The 18,059-nt window shown below is 31.6% G+C and overlaps 3 protein-coding genes across 6 annotated transcripts in view; 1 reads left to right on the top strand and 2 right to left on the bottom strand.

Moving 5' to 3' along the window:
• Window positions 1-1,481: 1,481 nt before the first annotated feature.
• Window positions 1,482-12,375, top strand: Acf (ATP-dependent chromatin assembly factor large subunit). Of its 3 annotated transcripts, none has more exons than XM_018522028.1 (14): window positions 1,482-1,777; window positions 5,044-5,182; window positions 5,262-5,476; window positions 5,567-5,774; window positions 5,868-6,088; window positions 6,172-6,845; window positions 6,910-7,383; window positions 7,988-8,481; window positions 8,595-9,371; window positions 9,459-9,676; window positions 9,758-9,933; window positions 10,108-10,221; window positions 11,178-11,526; window positions 12,143-12,375. In XM_018522028.1, the coding sequence occupies exons 1-14, from the start codon at window positions 1,665-1,667 to the stop codon at window positions 12,336-12,338; spliced, it is 4,368 nt and encodes a 1,455-aa protein (XP_018377530.1). In that variant the 5' UTR covers window positions 1,482-1,664; the 3' UTR covers window positions 12,339-12,375. The 3 variants fall into 3 exon arrangements, with proteins under 3 accessions (XP_018377530.1, XP_018377531.1, XP_018377532.1); XM_018522029.1 differs by having other exon boundaries at window positions 12,155-12,375; XM_018522030.1 differs by lacking the exon at window positions 10,108-10,221 and having other exon boundaries at window positions 1,483-1,777.
• Window positions 12,376-13,498: 1,123 nt separating this feature from the next.
• Window positions 13,499-14,598, bottom strand: roh (reduction of Rh1). 2 transcript variants are annotated; one of them, XM_018522008.1, is made up of 3 exons: window positions 14,463-14,598; window positions 13,647-13,815; window positions 13,499-13,580 (listed from the first exon to the last, which is right to left on the bottom strand). In XM_018522008.1, exons 2-3 carry the CDS (start codon window positions 13,804-13,806, stop codon window positions 13,501-13,503), a joined length of 240 nt encoding a protein of 79 aa, XP_018377510.1. In that variant the 5' UTR covers window positions 13,807-13,815; window positions 14,463-14,598; the 3' UTR covers window positions 13,499-13,500. The 2 variants fall into 2 exon arrangements, with proteins under 2 accessions (XP_018377510.1, XP_018377511.1); XM_018522009.1 differs by having other exon boundaries at window positions 14,459-14,598.
• A 674-nt stretch (window positions 14,599-15,272) lies between these two features.
• The window catches only part of SrpRalpha (signal recognition particle receptor alpha), a 5,302-nt gene continuing 2,515 nt past the window's right edge, over window positions 15,273-18,059 (bottom strand). Inside the window, exons 5-8 of the mRNA XM_018521972.1 lie at window positions 18,046-18,052; window positions 17,134-17,666; window positions 16,485-16,899; window positions 15,273-15,650 (exon numbers count right to left, since the gene is read on the bottom strand). Of these exons, the coding sequence (XP_018377474.1) occupies window positions 15,525-15,650; window positions 16,485-16,899; window positions 17,134-17,666; window positions 18,046-18,052 (1,081 nt within the window). The 3' untranslated portion in view covers window positions 15,273-15,524. The remainder of the gene's footprint in view (window positions 15,651-16,484; window positions 16,900-17,133; window positions 17,667-18,045; window positions 18,053-18,059) is intronic.

Raw genomic sequence — 18,059 nt, forward strand, 5'->3', positions numbered from 1 at the left:
TTCTTCTCACATTCGACTGTGATTGGTCAATTTCTTACTCTTACTTCTTACTCCGTGTATTGTAGATGGGCCTTGAGATTGAAGATTAAAAGATTGAAGTTTGACCAATCAGAACAAAAGGAGCCAAAATTTCTTTGTTCTCATTGGTGAAATTTCAATCTTTAATCTTTAATCTCAATCTTCAATGCATAGTCTGATTCCGGTTTTACGACTATTGTAGAAAAGGCTTTATGAGCCAGTCAGATTTCGCATTTGCTTTTAAAATATTATTTGATTTTTATAAATCATCTTTTTTATTTCCCCCCTTATTGATGAGATAAAATTTAAAATTCATTCTAGTAGTTATTTTTACATAAAAAAAATACACTGTGTAAAACAATCATCAAAATGGATATATAACTCAGAATAAATAGACAGATAACAAAATTTTATCTTAATTTCAATAATTAAATTATATAAATATATATGTATATAATATACATTTCTAATTTTCTTTATTATATTAAGATATCATTTTTATCGATTTATTTTATGTACATATACTATAATAATATACAGTAAATTTTATATATATAAGTAAGTTACATAAATTAATACTCATTTCCATCAATGTAGATCAACTTTAATACCTTTATTTTTTCTTGTTCTAAAAATTAGAAAAAGACGAAGAGTTAAGTTGAACCAAATTAAAGTTAATCTACATTGACGGAAACGAGCATAAATAAAATCTATTTACTTTATGTGTGTGTGTGTGTGTGTACACGTTGAATATAAAATATGCATACACACATATATAATGTATGTACGTACATATATTTATATATACGTTACTGAAATAGACGTTATGCCACCCACAATAATTTTGTCTATATCTAAAAATGACCTTTGATCACTTTAAAAAAAGATTGTTTATCACCAGAGAGACTAATCGATACTGGCGTATATTATCTTGTTTATGTGCGCGGGAAAAGGATCATCTTCCATCGATAAAACATGTTCATCTTCCCGCGGACCGGATTGGCTCGCTAATCGAGTTTACGAATCGAACGTAAAAAGGCGGGAACCACCTGGTTCAGTGCTTCTTCTCTAACTTCTCTTGGCTCTTACGGTTCTTACCATCTCCTTCCACCGAGTGCGTCTAACTGATCCGCGCGCGAAACGTCAAGTTGGCAACGACGTTCGGCGTGTTACTTGCCGTTGGCTTCCGGCGGTATAGTACGGCCAGGCCAGGTGTGCGGAATACCCTAAACGCTGTTGAACTGTGTGTCTGAACTGGACGGCGGTCAAGCGCCGTCGGGCAGATTTGCCCATTGTCGGGTTACTTTTGTTATGAGATTTCCACGACGTGCCGGGAGATTCGCTGCTCGGTTGCGATACTGGATCGCCGATCGAGGAGCCTTGCGGCCTGACGTCGGGATCCCGGATCCCGGTGTTTGTACGAGCCGTACGTACGTCCACCATCCCGTATCGCTTGGCGTGCGTCGTTCGTGAGAGAGCGAGAAAGAAAGAGGAGAAGAAAGCGTAAGTCCGTGCGTTCACGACATCCGTCGACACCGATCTTCTTTGATCTTTTCGGCGCGTCGAGAAAGCGGTGGAAGAAGAGGAGTAGAAAGAAGAAGAAAGAGGAAGAGGAGAGAATTGTCGCAGTCATCGTCACCGTCGAAATGCCGTTGCTACGCAAACAGCCGTTTCAGCGGCTTCACGTCTCCTCGGACTTTAGGGACGACGACGAGGTGTATCACTGCGAGGTTACGAACGAGATATTTAAAAATTACAAGTGAGTTTTACAGAGGATGCGGATACAAAAAGTACGCGGTATAGTACGGCGGAAATATTTTGGTCCGACCGCGAATACGTGATTTCGACTGAAGTCTCCTGTGAGATTGTCACCCACGTTTTGCTGTGTCGACGGCGTTTCACATTGACGTGGGACGATCATGAAAAGCTGATAAATTGCTACATTAAAGCGCGATCGATTTTTATCGTGGGTCGTGGGCAGAATTATCTCGCGTTATCGCGCAAATAATAATACGTCAATTATTCGTTTCAGCTGGATTGCATAAAAATATGATGTAATCTTGTTGTAAGGTTAGACTGAAGCACCTGTCTTCTTGAGACCTGCTTGAAACGAAATTTGTGGCACACATCGAAAGTCTGTTCTCATGTCCACATGAATAATTTCCATTTTTATCTATGTAGATTAGCTTTAATCTTCTGTTTCACTTACTTTTTATCTTTCTAGTTCTAAGAATTAGAATTGGATATTAGAATTAGAAAGAGATAAAATTATGTCAAACTATAAGATTAAAGTTAATTTACACTAGTAGAAATAAACAGATCCATTTCTCTTCTAATGTGAATTAACTGAAATTTTGATTTAATTTATTTTCTTTTTCTAATTCTCCTAGAAATGGAAGAAGATAAGAAGCCAATTAAATTAATATTTAACATTCATCTACATTGAAACGGACATAAGGATTAACTTAAGCAATCATTAACTCAATTGATAAAATTATAAAAAAATTCCTGTCTGATTTGTCATTCTTGATCTATGTTTTTATGCAGATGCTTGATCTCGCTGTTCATCTCGTATATTTTTCAGGAGTCTATTCTCTCTTTAACTTTTATATAGAAATCAGTCCCTCCATTATAAGATGATAATTATCTATCATACAGATCAATTTATTTCAGACTTTATAAGACTCGCAAGATTGTAACATTGTTAAATATTAATCTTTTTTTATTTGAAAACCAAGGTGCTTTTTATTACTATTATTAAAGAAGTTTGCAAATTGTGTTTGTATATTTAAGGATGAGACTGTTAAAAGTTTTTTATATAAAATATATTATTGACGTTATATATGATAATATTAGTTACAATAATGTTTTTAATATATATTATATATATTATAATGAAATTATAAAAAATACATGAATATATGGGAGCTGTCCCATTTGATCACGTTGCAATTGACTAAAGCCACTCACAACGACCAGTGCCTGGAATTTTTCTACTGGGAGTGCATTTTACTTCATTATTCACAAGGCCTACGAGTATCAGTTTAGCCTTATTGTTTATCAAATGTTAAACAAAGATGAAATTATTTATGTGAGCGCTGCGAACATTAAGTGGAACGCATTTTGGACGAAACGCTGTGAGTGGTTTATGATCAATTGGAATGTGGTCAAACAACTCCCATCCAAATATATGTATTATAATACTTATAAAAGAATAATTTCATACATGTTTTACGTATTTTATTAATAATAATAATATATATATATAATTAGAGTATCTGTGCATACATTTATTATAATTATATGACAAAATATAAAATATAATTAATAGTATTATTTAGTCTGCCAATAACTTTCTGCACCTCGTAAGATACTATTGCAGATGCGTTAAGTGGTTTGACACATCAAACATTTTTAACTATTTTAAATTATCTCATTCCTGAGATCGAGCATTACATGCTACAAGAAAATAGCTATGAAATAAGAAGTAGAAATGACACATTTCAATTTAAAAAGCTCTGAACAGCACAAATCTGTAGTCAGTATTCATAGTTGAGATTTAAGACCATCTTAAGCATAGTCTTAAATTGTCATAAACCAATCACTTAGCATTTTAACACATTACTTATAACGGTCTTGAAATAAGAACAGACTATGAATACTGACCTATGAAATGTGAAAGAGAAAGGGAAACTGCGACTGAGAGAGTCAACCAAAGCACGAATTTCAAATAAAGTGCCTGTTAAAAAAATTAAATGATTTGATTATTTAAAAGATGCGAAGAACGAGGCGAGACGCGTGACGTAGTATCTGCATAAAAATTTAGATTGTTTACATTGTTTTGATATATAGCAAGATGAATGACGAGATACCAGATTGTATAAAAGCATGCTAATTTTTCCGCTCATAGGTCAGACAACAAAAAAGATTGATAATTCTGTCCATGTTAACACGAAGTATCAATGTTTTTTACTCAGTAAAAAGAGCGAATAAATTACTATAAAAATAAAGTGATGGAAAATCAAATATTTCGAAAATCAGTATGAAGGACACAATTATTGAAAAGTTAAACAATTTTAGAATTTTTTTACAAAAAAAATATAATATTAATATATAACTGTTTGGTACTACTACTGTTAATAAAATTACTCGATAAGTTTTAATTATCGATTACGTTAGTCAGAATTTGGTCAAAGTTTCCTAAGATTATTCGAAAATTATATTTAATTTTATATTAAATTTTCTTCTTTTGTTTTCTTTTGAAACTGCGATAATGCTTAAATATTGAAACAGTAAAAAATGAGAAAACGTGATTAAACTAACGATGAACAGAAGAATTGGATAATTTTTAACATCCGCTTCTTATGCATCTATAGTTGCTGCATTATGTTGACAGTTTTATTAATATTTTTTTACGTTTTAATAAAAATTTTAGAACATTTAGTATTATAATATTTTATTGTAAACATTTTTTGTAATTTGCTGGTATTTCCTATCCGATTGAATAGAAACATTCTCAGTGATGTTAAGAATTATATTTATATCATTCGAATTAACATCGTACTATGCACACATAATGAAATTTATTGTTTCTTGTTAAAAAGTATCTATTATATTTTAGATATCATTAAGTAAATTTGTAATTAAGTACATGTTTTTTACACTGCTAATTTATAAATTGAATGCATTTTTATGCCATATTAGTTACCACGATGTTACGTATTCATTTAAATATAATTTCTATACAATTGCTTTCAGTATGTAGTAAGACTGTTTATAAATTGTATATAAGCAATTTACGGTTTTATTAACATGTTCCAATTTTAAATAACTTGTCATCTACATTATTTTTATATTTATTATATTTGTTAGATGACGTTTCGTAATGATAAAAAATTACAAAAATTTAATATAAAGGTTTATAAATATATATATATATATATATATACACACACACACACACATGTACACGCGCACGTGTATATAAGTTGTATTATTGCAATAAACATATATTTTCTATTACAGTGAATTTTGCGAGCGAATTATCTTGTGCAACTCCCTTATATGGTCGTGTAGCATCACAGGTAAAACTAATATGACATTTGAAGAAGCTTTACAATGCGAAGAAAATGCAAAGAGGAGCTTGAAAGAATTTCCAATGGAGGTATAGTATAATTTTATATAATCTATGTTGTATATTAACATGTATATTCTTGTAAAACAATATTTCATATTTTTTTTAGCTGAGAATCCCTATACTATATCTTGCTAGTAAAACAAATAGATCGTCTTTCAACGAGATGATTGAAGACGTTTACCAGTTTGCGAGAGATCGTTATTTTGTAGGAGAAATGGTAGAGGCTAGTTTTACTGAAGACGCTTGGTGTAACTGTCACATTCTTCAAGTTATCGTACCTACAGAACAGCAAGTTAAGGCATATATGAATGAAAATGGCAGGTAAATAATTCAATTCAATTCTGTTAAACTATTTTATTAATTTTTTAAATTAAATGTTGTCTATTTTATTCTGTGCTGTTATTTCATAAGTCTACAAGAACATTATTATCATCCACCAGCGAAGTTATTTCGCTATGAAGTAGAGCAATTAGATTCGGGAGATTCTGACATTACCCAGATAATGATAGTAGAAGCATCTCAGGTCAGAAGACGAAAACAACATTACAGCAGAGATCGTAATAAGATATTTCTTCGTCAACTCTCTGAACAAAATAATAGTGGTATATGGGTCGTCAAGGTTAATATAAAATCGTTAATATAAAATTATATTTGAATAGGAGAGAGATATTTGCGCTCTTGTAATATTACTTTTTGTTATATCGTTATATAGGAAAGCGTTTTAGAAAAATACGGGATTAGCAAAGTACGTTTTGATACCATATTTGCTGGAACACTCCCAGATTTTACAGTACGTATAAAGAAATCTGTTAAGCAAAAACAAGAATCTATAGATAAATTTCTTACCTCTAATGTATCGAAACCAAAAATGGAGAAAGCGGATCCTTTGAAAAAAATGAATGATACTGGTATGAAGAAATATCGAAAGCCAAGGTAAAAGCTGTTTGTTAAAGTTTTATTAAAAGTTTTCTATTTAATATATTTTTTAAATATCTCTGAAATATTTTTATTAATAGAATGAATGGTAAATTCAAAGAAGAACTTAAAGCAAAAGCCTTGGAAGAGAAAGCGAAACGTAAAGAAGAAAGAGCGTTAAAAAGCGAGTATAAAAAGGAAAGAAAACAAAAGCTAGCGGCTTTAGCTGCATATATGAAACAATGGAACAAACCAAGAGAAGACCTTGATTGTGAAGATCTTAGTCCCATTCCTGAACCTACTGTTATTAAGTGCAACATACCAAACGAGAAGTTCGGAGATTTTGTTATGATTTCGGAATTTCTTGATTTTTTTAATGAAGAATTAGAGGTGCCTGTATATTTTTCGGGAGGTTTTAATTTGGAATTATTAGAGAAGGCATTATTGACCAAAGAAGCATCCGGTCCTTGGAGTGATCTTTTACAACTGTTATTGTCAAATATATTTAAATACCAAGCTGGAGAGGATAATGAGATTGATGCGCAAGCACCTACTTTGTTGGATGACATTAGTGCTTACGAAGATGCATCATCGATGGCAAAAGCCATTAAACTCGCTACAATGGCTTCTAGATGGTGCCCCACTTATCAAGGATGTAAATTATCAGAACTTACATTGGATCATGTAACTCTAAGCGAGATTTTGAGGCAACATTTATTAAGCTCTGGAGGACGTATAAGCGAAGCCGCTTCGAAATGGCGATATTCTCAAAAAGGTATGTATAATTTATCATTTGATATTACTTAATATACTTTCTATAAAAATATTGTTTGTTATAGGTGGTTATACAAATTTTGATGAACCAGCTCTTCTTTTGAGGCTAAATGAAGGTTATCTTTTACGATTGTTGGGTCATCGAAATATCTGCGAGCTTGAGTTAGACGACAAAATAAAGGTCGTCACATGTTTGATCAATCAGTTGCTTACGTTCGCATCAATACGCGATGCAATCGAGGAGCGATATGATAAATTGCATCAAGCAAAAAGAGAATTAAAATTGTTCTTGCTTGCTGAACAGAAAAAAGAGAAGGAAGAGAAAGAAAAAATGCGAGAACGCGAGAAGGAAGGGAAACTTGAGGAAGAAGAACCGAAACCGAAAAAGATCACCCGTGGTAATTATGAGGAAGAAAAGAAAAAAGAATATGAAAATAAACTAAAGGAACTGCAACAAGCGTCAAGGGATGACAAGATGATGATTTACTTGGGTGCAGATAGAGCTCACCGAAGATATTGGAGATTTATATCTGTACCAGGTATATTTTACATTGTAATCTATCAAGCATTGAATACCCAAAACTGAGAGAAAAGATTTCAATATTTTGTTTCCTTATTAACCCTACATGTAATTAAATATGTATTACTTTGAATTTAAAATTTATTTTGTATTATTTTTTCTTTTAAAATATTATTGCATTTATTTGATTATACGTTAATAATCATTATAATTATGAAAATATAATTATATAAAATACAGTACAGTATGATAATAACAAAAAATTAATTTAAAAAATAGTTAAATTTTTTTATTAATAATTTTCTAATTGTTAGTATGTACAGAATTTTTTAAGCTTCCACAGATATATAGAAGCTATGTGTTTTGTGGGTTATCACCGTGTCTATATTCATTCTTGGAATGCCAACGTTTTGTGAACGTTGCAGTTTACTTCATCAGGATGAGGAGTTGTCTGATACTATTATCAAATTGCTATGTATCAGACTGCTCTTCGCCCTGATAAAGTGAATCGCAACGTTTACGAAACATATAGCTTCTACATGTATAGAATTTTTGATAAAAATTTATAACACTTTTTACATAAAAATTATTTTAATTATTTTTTCTCGATTTTTTAATTATAGGATTATTTGTGGAAAATGATGAACGTTGGCCTGGAAATTGTCTTCCTGAAGGTACTCCACATCATCCAGAGTTGCAAGACAAGGAAGCAACCTATGCATATTTAAAAAATAAATTTGAGGATGAGTTTAGTGACAAAGAAAATAGTTTCAAAAAATTAAAGAAATCACCCAAGAAACTTCTATCCACGGATAAAAATGGTGTTAAATCGCCACGGAAAGAATCAAGCCCTCGAAAGGAATTTAAACAAGATCTCACCAACATTAAAAGAAATTTGGTACTGTGTACAGGAGATAAAGATTGTCCTGTTCATTGCAAAAGATCACCAATAAAATGGAGCTTTTATGGAGATCAAAAGGACATTCAAGCACTAATAGATAGTTTAAGTACAAGAGGTGTCAGGGAGAGTGAACTTAGAAATAATCTTTTACAAGAGATGGACAATTTGCTTCTCATTATTGATGAATGTCCAAAATATAGACTAAATTCTGAAGTTGTAAGTTCATTTTTGTATAATTTATTAAAGTATGTTACCACATATACTATGTATATGTATATATAAAATTATGCATGATTAAAGTATGGAAAATAATTTAATGTTGTATGTAGTTTTCAGATTCCAATAAAGGACAAGTCAGCAAAACAGTTAAGAAAAATAAATATGAAAACGCGAACTTGAACTTTCCTCTTGATATGTCTGTCAACGACGTAATGGAATTAACTTTGAGAGATCATATTTTGGACTTTGAAGACAAAATTAATGCAGGTTGTCTAGGATGTCTTAAAATTATTGATCGTACTGTCTGGAGGAATGCGATCAATCAGAGAGGTTATGATAAACAGTGTGACAAATTAATGTGTGCCGGTAGTGAGATAGATATAGATGCACCACCTAATGCTCTTATAGACAAGATAAAGAACGAGTCTAAACATAGTAGACCCGGTACCCCCGATTCCGAGGTTGGAAGTATTAGCATAAAGACTTATAAGGATCCAGGAATGTACTTAGGTTTACCTGGTGACGATGAAATGATGCCCGACCAAAAGCAACAGGCGACTATCAAACAATTAGCTTGTTCCATTTTGCAATTATCTCATGCTATAGAACAGAGGTACTTACAGAGACCACTAGGGCCCGATCAAAAGGACAAAAAATGGTCGGGCGAGGAGACACGAGAGAGATGGGAACAATCATTGATAGCCTCTACGAACTGGTCACAGTTGTTCGTTCACTTAAGTACTTTGCACAATAGCGTCGCGTGGGACAGAAGCGCGTTAAACGCTCAGTGTCGTATATGTCGGAGGCGTAGGGATGCGGAGAACATGTTGCTTTGCGATGGATGCAACAGGGGACATCATCTCTATTGCCTGAAACCAAAACTTACTGTAATAAATAAGTTCATTATATTGATGCTTCCACAATGATTGACTGAACTATCATAATATTATTTTCTTGTTATTTCTTACATACAGGCTGTACCAGCGGGAGATTGGTTTTGTACAGCATGTAGACCACCAGAGATAAAACCCAAAGAAAAGACTCAAAAGCGGAAAAGATTCGAGGATGAGATTGAAGAAGAGACGATGTTAACCAAAGAGACGCGACAAAATCGCGCGAAGCGCATACCGCACAGTGACGACGAGGGTGACCAAGAGAGTGACGATGAAGATGATGAAAGCGAAGAAGACATGTAAGTTATCTTTTCGTAGCATAAAAATTTTACATTAGCTTAATATTCCTAATAATGTTTATTTACTTTCTTCTGTTTTAGAAATATACGATTAGAAAATTTATGCGCATCGTGTAAAAATGATGGAAAATTGATTGCTTGTGACACATGTCCAAATCGTTTTCACTTAGAATGCGTAGATCCGCCATTGTCGAGAGCTCCTAGAGGCAGATGGTCTTGCACCATATGCAAGAATAAAAAAAAGAACGCGACAAAAGGTAACAAAGAAATAATAACGGAACAATATATGGACGAAAATGTCTTAAGGGTTTATTCTTCTGTTATAACTTAAGAAAAAAAGTTTCCGCATTTAACGTAGATGAAATTATTAGACAAGTTGATATAAGAATATTATAAGAAAAAGTTTCTTAGCGTTAAAATTATGTTGATAGTGAGGGGGTATGAAAGAGAAAGAAACAAGGAGAGGCTGTGCGCAGCAGCAGCACGCTCTCGCATCCATGGCTTTGCTAAGAGCCTCCTCACTACTGAATCTACAGACTGGGATGGTCTGTATTGTATTCCTTTTGTTTTGTGTATATATATATATATGTATATATGTGTAGCATCTTCATGGCCAAATTTTGCATCTTCATTTTTTCTTTTTTGGAAAGCACCGCACATTAAAAGAGACCAATTATTCATCATTAACATAATGAACAGTTTATAATTTTTATTTTGAGATTACATATGAATCTAACCAAATAATGAATTACTATAAATTATTTACTATAAATCTTTTTCCGACATTTTATTTTAAATTATTTTTTTAATGTTTATATCAGATTATGTATTGCTACTTACGTTTTCGAAATTATTTCTTTTTCGTTAATATATCTGGACATCAGGAAAATCAAATAATATAATATTCCTTGGAGCCTGATACTACTATTCTTATTGGATTTATTAATAAATTTGATAAATATATAAATACTCTAGATTTATATTAATATAAATTTAGACTAATTTTACAATAATATAATCAGTAATAATATATATAATTTTACAATGTTGACTTATTTATCAATAAAATGTATAAGCCTTATACATTTTCATATAAAATTAAATATTTTAATTTGAAATAACATGGCACAATATATGCACACATGCACACATACATATAATTCTTGTTTTGACTTCTGAGTAAAATTTGAAAAAAATGGACTTTGGAACTATCTCAAGTACAAACGGTGACTACGAGACTCTAGATAAATTCTTAGGACTTATTAGAGGACAGATTCTAACATAGCATTACATAAATGCTCGATTTCCATCATGTAAATGCTTGGTATATTGTATCATCTTGGTAATAAGATCGTAAGCTATAGCTAATCCATATCACATCAATATCATCGATAGAACTAGAATTTTAGTTGTTAATGTAGCCTTCAAGTAATTAGTAAATAATTTCGAATTGAAATGACAGAAATGTGATATGCTAATATAAAAAATTTTTAATGTACAGATAGCAGTACATCGGATGACACTGAACCGAGACAAACGCGGCGTGCAACTAAAAGAGCCGCCGAAATTGAACAAGGAGACAAGAATTCCATTAAGGGATCTATGAGTAGATTACAAGAATTATTGGCTGAAATCTGGCATCACAGAGATTCGTGGCCATTTTTATCACCCGTTAGAAAGGATGAGGTTCCAGACTATCACGATATCATCTCTAACCCGATGGACTTTGGAACTATCAAGTATAAACTCGGTAACGGCGACTATGAGACATTAGATAAATTCTTTAGCGATTGCCAATTGGTTTTTGAAAACTGTGGATTGTACAACAAAGAACATAGTACTGTGTACAAGTAGGTATCAACATTATCGTTATTTATTTTATGCAAGTTCGGATGCCAGAGATCACAATTCTAATTAGTATTACTTCATATATTTCTACATTATTAACGATAACACACACATATAATTAACGCCGTATAGCTATTAATAACAAAATAATAACATAATAATAACATAATAATAAATTGATATCTTTATTATTTTTTATATTGTATGTATACTAATTTTCGACTTGATATATGTATAAGTAAATTCTTAACAGAACTATTAGGTGTGATTCGGATTAGGTCTGTAGAATATATATATATATATATATATATATATATCATAAATCTAACAAAATATAACAAATATCAACAAAATTAGGGTTTATAATTCGGTAAAATAACTATCGTAATATAAAAAGGTGGTCTATGAATTATATATAAATGGATTAACTATTTTGCGATTGTGATCTTAATGGATGAATTCGATTTTTATATCTCTTAAAATTTGCGAACGTGTTAAATTCATCTGTAACTTTAATACAAGTAGGGTTTTGCTGTTGTTGATGTAAGTAATCTTTTGCCTCCGAACCAATTTGGAAATGCGCATATAAGAAACAAGGCTATGTCTTGTTAAAAATAGTTACGTGTATAGTGCAGGGATGCGATTACGCAAGTACTTCGAGAAACGCTGCAAAGAATTAGGCTTGAATTTTGAGGACGGACTTTTCCAAGAAGAAACCAGAAAGATTAAGAGGCCGAGATTGAGCAGTGATGTCGAAGAAAACGGTACATCGGAAAGTGATGACGACGAAAGAGAAGTGCAGAAGAAAAGATAGAATAAAGAAGATTAGATATATATACATTATATTTCATTACGATGCATACTCATGAAATTTAAATTTAGAGCCGCTCATATTTTATATATTTTGAACTCAGCATATATGTGGACTTGTATACCGATATTGAGCGGTTGAAAGATTCTGTATGTAACTCAAGATACTTGTAAATTATATACTTTGATTCTTTCAACAAAGTAATATAAAATTACACCGACAAAAAAGTTGACAGAATAGTACAATTTTGATGAATTGAGAATTTATTTTACATAATCACTGATGCAAATATACGAAAAAAATTGTTTTTTTTTTTACAGTCGATTTCTTCGAGGCTTCTTGTAATAAAGACGTACACACAGTATTATTTGCAGAAATACATATAGCTGCACATACATATACTTTTAGATCACTTTTAGTATCACGCACTCAGAGCATTTCAAAATTATGACATACAGCTCATTAGTTTCCATTTGCTTCAATCAGTACAAGAATTGCACTATTTTCTCTATAGATGTAAACAGAAAGAGATGCTCGACACATTCTCGCATCGATCAATTTTATTTATTATTTTAGTATTAATCATATAAAGCGGCAATTTATATATACTCATTGCCGTAGTTATTAAGAATCGCGTAAATGTATACATGGTAAGTCACACTATAAATTTTGCTTTTCTCGAGATCGTCTGTACGCGAGCTTTAATAATAGAACACGAGCACAGCTTTCAAAAAAAGTTTTAGAAACGTTTATAAAAATTTATGTTTGTAGATTCAGACAATAAAATTGGATACTTTTGTACTGCGTGTCCTGTGATTGTTATCAATTGAAGCATTATCATTAATATTCTGTAAATTTTTTTTATAATACTTATTTTTTGGATATTTAGTTTATTTTTAACAGTTTTCAATTTTTAGGATAGATGTGTACTATGTCAAAATTTCTTGTATTATGTAGTAATCACAAAAATGCGTTCTTTTTAGTCATGTATATTTTATACGATTATTTTAATAATTAAACTTTTAAATAGATTTTTTTTTACAATTCCCTTATGCCTCTCCATAATTTATTTCACATATGTAATTACAGATTTATTTGTTCTAATTACTAAATTGTTTTTTTCTTACACATGTTCATTTTTGACTCTAATATTCATATTTTTACTTCAATGATGGCCACCTGGAGTGCCGAAGAACATTTCCTGATGGATTTTGTCCCATTTCGCAACATTCTCAGGAGCATATGCTGGAAATAAGAATATAGTAGGTGATATATATTCTAAATCAAATGTCAAGACAAGCTGTTACTTACATAATTTTTGAATTTTATAGAATATGGGCACAGTTATGAGTGAGCTTAGGAGGAAATATCTATACAGCCAACTATGTTTCCAGTAATATTTGTATGGAAACTGAGCAATCTTCGCGGTAAAGGTATATGGATACTTCATACGTCGTATACCTTGCGACATGTTGGTTGTCTATAACAAACGAATTAATCATAATTAACTTATTTATGTAAATGACAATAGTAATATGTTACAAAAGATGTGTGAAAAATCTCAGCACAATTGCAAGAGGACTAATTAAGGGTCCTCTACACAGAAGTCATAGATGGTTGTGGAGTCTTAAGTCGTAGGAAACCAACCAATCACAATCAAATATAAGGAGAATACTCGATTAGAATCGGTCAGTTTCCTATGATTTAAGACTCCACGACCGTCTATAACTTCTACATAGAGGACCCTTTAAAGTATAATCCAGTACACTATCAGGTGTCTAAGCACAGGTTATTTTGCACAGACCTGTGCAAAATAACCTACAAAATTATGGATTATAAAATAACCTACAAAATTATGGAAAGGTTTCTTTTCGTTATAATTTTTTAAAATCAGACATGAATAGAGATTACACATGATTCATATCATTAGTGCGAATAAAATGTGTTTGAAATAGTACAATTTATACACCGACTAATAATTCTGATCTCCGAAGGAAGAAAATGACATGTTATTTAGAAATTGCTTATAAAAATTGTCGCTAGCAATTAAGTATTACAAAAAGAAATGGTTAGCGTACACTTGATGCTTTTTTAACTTTATGTTTAACACAATTTTAAATTACTCACTATTTCGGGTTTATAATATATGGCAATATTATGTGAAATTATGTAATATATCTAGAAGAGATTCCTAAAGATTTATTTTCCAAGTCGCAAACGAATCGATAAACGGGACAAATGGATATTATGGAACAATAACATAACAGCAGAGTATTCAACTGTCCAAACTAAAGTTACTAGATGTACGGAGGCTACGGTCAGTGTTGTTAAGCCTTGTGTTCACGATGCTAGAAATCGGTCCAAGATCTCGGACAGAGAAAAAATTAACAAATCACATTTGAACAATTTGATCACATGACTATTGCGATTGGTCAATTCTTTCTTCATCCGAGTTCTCGGACCGATTTCTAGCATCGTGGACACAAGGCTTTAGACGGGCCGAATTTCAGACGCATGCGCGTCCAATGTAGCTTCAGTAATGTACCGATCACTAGTAAATAGGAGATCATTAGTCGCCTATGTAAAATTTTGTCAAAAATGTTGAAAATTTTAATATATTTTATATATTTTACATAGGTATACACACATATATAAAAATATATTATATATATTTATTATATATATTTATAACAGTTGTAAAACTACTTTTTCTACTGAACGCAACTATTCTAACGAGAGCATTGGAATGAGGATGATAGAAGCACGTTGGAGTATGCAACTCGAACAAACCTTCAACAAGTGTATTCTTGTGGAATAAAAACTACTTCTAAACTGTGAAATATTCAACTTTATTTGAGAAATCCAATCATTCGCAATAATTTAACACATCATCAACTGAGAACGCAGTCCTTTTTCTCTTTTTCTTGTTTTTTTTTGTTTTCGTAACAACAGCATGATTCGTCGTCTTTGATTCATCGTCGGTTTTCATATTTATTTAACAGATTACAGTATCCGTTCCCAATTTTCCCTTTTTAGTCATCATTTGATAGTTTGGCCAAACAACAAACTAGTTCTGAACATAATACAAAACTTCAACTGTAACATCAATGTATAATAAAGTTTAAATGAAATCTACATATTGCAGGTAGAATGCCTGCAATATAAAAGTTTATTATTGCTTGTCATTTTTCATTTCATTAAAGCGTGTACCACCGCTTTGGCATTCAATGATTTCAGGTCAGTGTAAGTTTGGCCAGTTCCAACAAAAACAATAGGTTGACCAGTAATGTATGTCATTGTAATAGCTGCGCCAACCTGCAAATAATATTCATGAGAAATGATTGTAAATGCTATACAATAATAAAAAAATAGATATTATAGAGGAAGATATATTTTTATAGATATACAGGGTGTCCTAGAATGACTGCCAAATATTTCGTACACAAGTAGACCAGACTAAACCGAGTCGAAAAGTTCTCTATCATTTTGCAATTTTCGCAATAATTAACAAGATATTAATGACTAAAAATCGCCGAATATTCATCTTTAATAATTTTTTACTCAAGTACTATCAATTTTACAGAAAAACAGCAAGACAAAAATTGTTTCTTCTTATAGAGTGCTCAAAATTTTTTCAGAATTTTCTATCAATTTTTTAATACTGCATTTTCTTATTGGCAACTATTTTTACTAACACGAGAAAATATAGTACTAAAAAATTCTGAAAAAGTTCTCAGAATTCTACGAGAAGAAAATAAACAATTTTTGTCTCTTGCTGTTTTTCTGTAAAGTTGATAGTATTTGAGTAAAACATTGAAAACCAATATTCGACGATTTTTAGTAATTAATATTTTGTTAACTATTGCGAAAATTGCAAAATGGTACAGGATTTTTCGATTTGGTTTAGTCCGCTCTGCCTGCATTCAAAATATTTGGCGGTTATTCTGGGTCACCCTGTATATAACACGTATGTGGTTTATTATTATATATAAAATACAATAATTGATGTGTGTATATATATATATAGATGGTATATATTTTGTATATTAGATGGTAAATATTTTCTCAGATATTGATATAAAGATTAGAGGTTCTATAAAAAAAAAAATGTAATAAGTCATTTAAAAGATATATAAAAGAAAAACTTACTTTATCATCGATAGTATCAAATTTTGTCAACACGATACCGTCGATCATATGAGGATTGGCAGATTGACTGTAGTCAGCCAAAGCTTGATTGAATTTCACCAGCTGATCCACAGCCTCATTCCCGACGAGAGCTTCCCCCACAAATAATACCAAGTCCGGCTCGTTAACTTTAATTAGCTTTGCCAGAGCTCGCATCAATGGTTCATTATCTTGCATTCTACCAGCAGTGTCAACCAGGACAACATCAATTCTAGAATCCTTCGCAAAGCGTATCGCCTCCATGGCAATACCTGCGGCATCTTTACCGTAACCTTTCTCATACAGCTGCACCATGGACTGATTCCCGTGCTTTTCTGGTGGATGCAGAGCATTCAAATGACGCATGTGAGTTCTCAGTTGTTCAACAGCTCCAGCTCTAAATCACAAAATTATTATTATTATAAGCTCATATACATTAATTTTTATTAGAATTTATATTAACAGAATTGAGGCGCTTATTGACAAATTAATACCTTAAAAAAGATTATTTTAGAAGTAAGACGTTTAAAACAAATATATATAACACAATGTGTGCATAAAGAAAAAAATATATAAGAAAGATATTATGTTTCAAGAGGCATATATTCATAATAAGATAATATTCATTTACCTGAATGTATCGCATGCGGCTATTAACACACGGAAATTGTTTTCTATTAACCAGAAACAGATTTTTGCCAGATTTGTCGACTTGCCGACTCCATTGACGCCACAAAAAGTCATCACATAAGGCCTGTTGCTGTTCTTAGCTTCTAAAGCGTCTCGTAGAATATCGATTCTCCTTTTGGGCGATAATATCTGTACTAAAGCATCTGTTAAAGTGGCTTTCACAGTGTTTGCCACACTATCAAAGGTGCCGAGTATCTTTCCTTCCAACTTTGTGCCGACAGAATCGCATAACTTCTGCGCAATGTCCGCAGCAACATTTTTAGTGATTAGATGATCCTTCAGTTTCTCCAAAACTGGCAACATATCTTCTTGCTTTAGAGATTTGCTGCCGACTAGACTCTTGAACATAGAGAACATACTCGTTTTCTTTTGCACTTGCTGCTTGGATTGCTCTATCTCTTCCTGATCGGAACTATCCTCAGATTCGCTGTTCACCTCGAGATCGCGTATGCTACCTTTCATCTGTCCAACTAGCTACAGAAGATAATGAGAATATAAATAAGCAATATAAATAATATATATAAAAATATAAATCGCAATTTCTTCAACTAAAAGTCAGTTAATTCAATGCATTCTTTTTCTTTTTTGTTTGTTTTTTTTCCAATTATATTCTTCAATCCATAATTATAAAAATTAATTTATTATATTCAGTTACATAAAATTTTTTGAATTTTTGTACACACACACACACACACACACGTATTTCCAAAAAATAAAAAGACACAAAACGTGATTAATTATCAGTTAAAGATATCAAATTTAATAAGAGAAATTATAAGATTTTTTGTCAATAGAAATAGGAAGCAAATTCTTCAATAAACTTAATATTAAAAGAATGCAAAAAAAATATTACAGCTGTATTGGCTG

This window comes from Trachymyrmex cornetzi, unplaced genomic scaffold (assembly GCF_001594075.2).
Source record: "Trachymyrmex cornetzi isolate Tcor2-1 unplaced genomic scaffold, Tcor1.1 scaffold127, whole genome shotgun sequence".
Taxonomy (NCBI): domain Eukaryota; kingdom Metazoa; phylum Arthropoda; class Insecta; order Hymenoptera; family Formicidae; genus Trachymyrmex; species Trachymyrmex cornetzi.